General features: G+C 51.5%; 1 protein-coding gene across 1 annotated transcript; it reads left to right on the forward strand.

The window, feature by feature from the left end:
• Positions 1-1636: 1636 nt before the first annotated feature.
• Positions 1637-2774, forward strand: LOC145821983 (uncharacterized). Its single transcript, XM_082918550.1, has 3 exons — positions 1637-2011; positions 2097-2195; positions 2490-2774. The coding sequence occupies exons 1-3, from the start codon at positions 1637-1639 to the stop codon at positions 2772-2774; spliced, it is 759 nt and encodes a 252-aa protein (XP_082774676.1).
• Positions 2775-4304: the final 1530 nt, after the last annotated feature.

Consider the following 4304-nt stretch of genomic DNA (forward strand, 5'->3'; position numbering starts at 1 on the left):
CACACACACTGCACTAGTCCTGAATCACCCAAACACACGGCACACACTGTATTCTACTGCACACACACTGGCACCCAGTATTTGTCTGAATCTGTTCGATTTGCACACATGCCACATCTGTTCTGAAACGCCCAAACACGCTGACACAGCACACGTATTTTCTATAAGCACACCGGCACCCGGTATCTGCCTGAATCTGACAAACTTGCATACATGCCATATCTGTCTTTTCAAAATCGCATTTTGAATGTTGTCCTGCAATTGTTGTTTTCTGTTTGCAGGAGGGTTCCCATACCATTCGCGGCTATGGGAATACTGGTGCGCGGGAGTGGTATGACGAGCTCCCTGATGCGGTCCAGCGCATCGTGGACCGAGCGGGCTTCGGCACCTTCTGCCGAGGGCTCTCTAGGTTGTCCACCTGCAGACCTCTTCTTGCTGCTCTGGCGGAGAGGTGGTGGGACACCACCGATTCTTTCCACTTTTCTGCCGCAGGGGATATGACGATGACCCCTTATGACTTCTCGATGCTCACAGGCATCGGGGTAGGGGGTGATCCGATCCCCTTCGACATAGCGATGGATGAGTGGACCGCCGCTCAGGTTCATTTACTGGGGGAGGCCCCTCCGCTAGCTCGCCCAGGCTTCGTCCGCTATTCCTGGTTCGAGGCACAGTTCAGGGTCCTGCCCGCATTGGGGGAGGAGACTCAGATGACCGAGGAGGACGTGGAGAGATATGCTCGGGGCTTCCTCATGTTCCTTTTCGGGACTACTATCTTCGCCGACCGGGCGAACACCGTGCCTCTCTGCCTTCTCAGTGCACTGGTGGACGTCCGAGATATTCTGCACTTCGATTGGGGCGGCGCTGCTCTGGCCACCTTGTACGGATATATGAGCTCGGCTTCTCGCGGCAGCGGCCAGCTGCTCGGAGGTTACTGGCGGGCTTGGGAGGTACATTTCTTCTCCACTTTTCCTTTCTGTCTCGTACTTTCCGTAGTCTGTACACTGCACACACTGTAGTCTGCGTTACACTTACTGTATACTGTACACACGGCACACACATACATTCTGTTTTACACTGACTGTACACTGCTCACACTGTACACTGCACACAATACACTGCACAACACACGGCTCTGCCATTTCTGCTTTATTCTGTATACCCTGCTTTATCTGAAGGTCATACTGACATCTGTTTTGCAGTTGTGGGTTTATGCCTACTTCCCTAGGCTTGCACCTGTACCAGTTGCGGAGCCTCCTCCGGCTGTTCCTTTCTCGAGTCGCTTTGACGGGGGATGCACCCGGTGACCTCGGGAGACATTCGGCTTCTTCCGCCGATACTTCGACACCATCACCCCCACAGAGGTATGCTTTACTTTCAGTTCGTTTAGCTTCGCTTTCCCACTGCATGTTTCAATAACAGTAGATAACAAACTGTCTGTTACTTTCAGATCACATGGCGGCCATGGGCTTCCTTGCCGTCGGCGATGCGGGGTCGGTTCCCTGGTGCTGAGGAGACCTCGCGTTTCCGGATTCTGCTAGAGGGCCCGGTCTGTCGGGCTTGGTACCTGGGGGAGCGTTTTCTACGCCAGACCCGCGGGTTACCTGAGCAGATAGTCCCGGCTCACCCTCCTGCAGAGATGAGGGAGACCGAGGGGCTGACCCCTGAGCAGCTGGATGATTACTCCATCGGCTGCGAGGAGGCCGGCTTCCGAGGCACCGGCGACTATCAGGAGTACGTGCGGACGTACCTGATGCGACCTTTGAGCGGTCGTCGAGCAGAGGGGGCCAGGCCTGTAGCATCGGCGGCTGGGGCCGGAGCAGGAGCAGGGGCTGGATCTTCGAGGAGGGCCCGAGTCCGTGGCAGGGGCGGAGCGCGGGGAGGACGAGGAGCTGGCTGGCCTGCCCTACCTGCTGTGCTGACTTTCCAGGGGCAGGGTGGGGCGACCTATCAGATCCCCTTCGCCCCTCCACCAGCTGGGCATGAGTTCACTGACATCCCCGACCTTCCGCCGGTATGTATCACTGCACTTCGTACAGTTATCTCACTTCAGTTTACTGATATTCCACAGAATACTAATGCATCTGATACCTTTGCAGGCTTCTCCTGAGTACACCCGTCAGTCGTTGGCGATGAATGCCTCGATGATGGGGATGCTCCAGCGGACATTTGACCTTCTGGCTGTCTACAGCATACCGGTATGTCCTTCTGACACTGGCCTCAAACCATTCATACACTGCTTCGCATAATCTGATTCACGGCACAACACCTGATACACTGATCTCACTGTATCTGAGCACTGCATACACTGCATTCTGCACTAAACTCTGTACTGACAAACTGCTCACGGCATTCATACACTGTATCCATACACTGCATTCTGCACTGATAAACTGCTCACAGCATTCATACACTGTATTCAACATTGCATTCTGCACTGATAAACTGTCTACAGTATACTGATGCATTTCACTTTTTGTGTGCTTTTTCAGCCTCCCTTCCAGATTCCCATGGCAGGAGGTGCTCCAGCCAGACCTTCTGTCCCTGCCCGGGGGAGAGATGAGGAGGGCAGGATATTTCCCCGCACTAGGGGTGGGCGTACTCACGTCGGGAGCAGCTCGCGGGCTCCAGTCCCGGACGATGACGACGACGAGGAGTCAGAGGCGGAGGCAGGGTCGTCGGAGGAGGAGACCGCAGACGGTTCTAGCTCGGGCTCTGATGACGACGCTGTTGATGCTCCTGGACCCTCGTCCAGGAAGAGGACCAGGACAGACTGACAGCCCTTGGAGTGATCGACACAGATGCAGATTTTTGTTATCTTTTCTTCCTTTCCTTGTACTTTTCTTTTTGGTTGGTAGATAGATTACCTTGTACTGCCGCAGGCAGATTTTGTTTCCAAAGCTTGTACATTTGAAAAGATAGTGAAATGAAACAGCCTTTTTATCTGAAAAAGTGTTTACATTTACACATTTCATGCGTTGCATCGCATCTCATCATGTTACACCTCAATGTAAATGGAATTGATTGGTTGTTTGAAAATTGAACACTTGCACTGTAATAATCAGATAACTTAAACAGCTAACAACCGAAACAACCCAAGCAACCCACTGCCTGATTCTTAGACACACAGCCCTTACTCTGTTGGGGATTGATCTGCATACAGCCCAAAACACAGCATTCAGTTCATTCTGCACACTGCAATTCTCAAACAAGACAGCCCAATCTAATCAGGACGGACCTCAAAGATGGAACCGGTTGGAGTCGGAACACGTTCCAATGTAGAGAATGGCACAGCATTCTGAGCATAAGCGATTTTTGAAATCGCATGAGGGTTTTTCAAACCGGGATATCGAGCCTACAACCGAACACAGCGGGGAGGACTCAAATATAAAGGTACACGACCTAAACACAACGAGACACGCTCGGGAGAGACTCAAAACAAAAGACGAGACCGTCAAATGAAAGAGACACGACACACAGACGCGTAACCGAAGATGGGGGACCTCGGACCACGAGGAGCCAGTTCAATCTGGGTATTGTTTCCCACCCTTTCTGATTTGTGATTCTCATATCACTCGGCTCTCAAGCTTGGATTTTCTCTCGAAACCCTTTTCCTCGCTTTTCTCTCAACTTACACCTCTCTATTCTTCATTCTCTCATTTTTCATCCCTCCCCGGGGTGATTGATGGATAAATGGAAAGGTGCGGGTTTATGCTCAAAACCGTTAGCTCACGGCTATTCTTCGGGCAGGCAGAGTGCTCTTCTGGCAAGTACGTCGATGACGGGGGAGAGGCAGAACGCCTGGCTCAACTGTGCCCCTAGTTCATCATTTTAACCATTTTTCGTTTTTGCTTTCTACGAAAACAGTTTTGATCAAAATGAGAGTCGAATTAACGTACTCGTTCGATTTTTGTTTTGAAAAGCATGCAAGTCAGGCAGCAAGCACTGAAAATTTTCCTTTTAGGTCCAAGACAATGGTCCGGTTTTGGAAAATGAAATAGTTTTCGAGAAAATAGTCAACCTCAGTAAAAATTTTCAAAAACTATTTTTTTAAACAGCTGATGCTCAACAAGCATGGAACTTACTCTTCGAGATGCGCGACCTCGGATCGGAGGCAATGGAAAATTGCCCCTGGTTTGAAGGAGGGTGGGAGGCAACGGAAAGTTGCCCCTAGTTTGAAAGGCGGCTCACAGCGGCTCGTGGCAACGGAAAGTTGCCCCTTGTTTGGGATGGTGCCGCAGCAATTCACAGACAGTCTTCATTGGCGGTGGTCGAGCTCTTAGACACAGCGATGACGAAGACGGTCA

The sequence above is a fragment of the Camellia sinensis genome, chromosome 3 (assembly GCF_055761805.1).
Source record: "Camellia sinensis isolate YWXY chromosome 3, ASM5576180v1, whole genome shotgun sequence".
Taxonomy (NCBI): domain Eukaryota; kingdom Viridiplantae; phylum Streptophyta; class Magnoliopsida; order Ericales; family Theaceae; genus Camellia; species Camellia sinensis.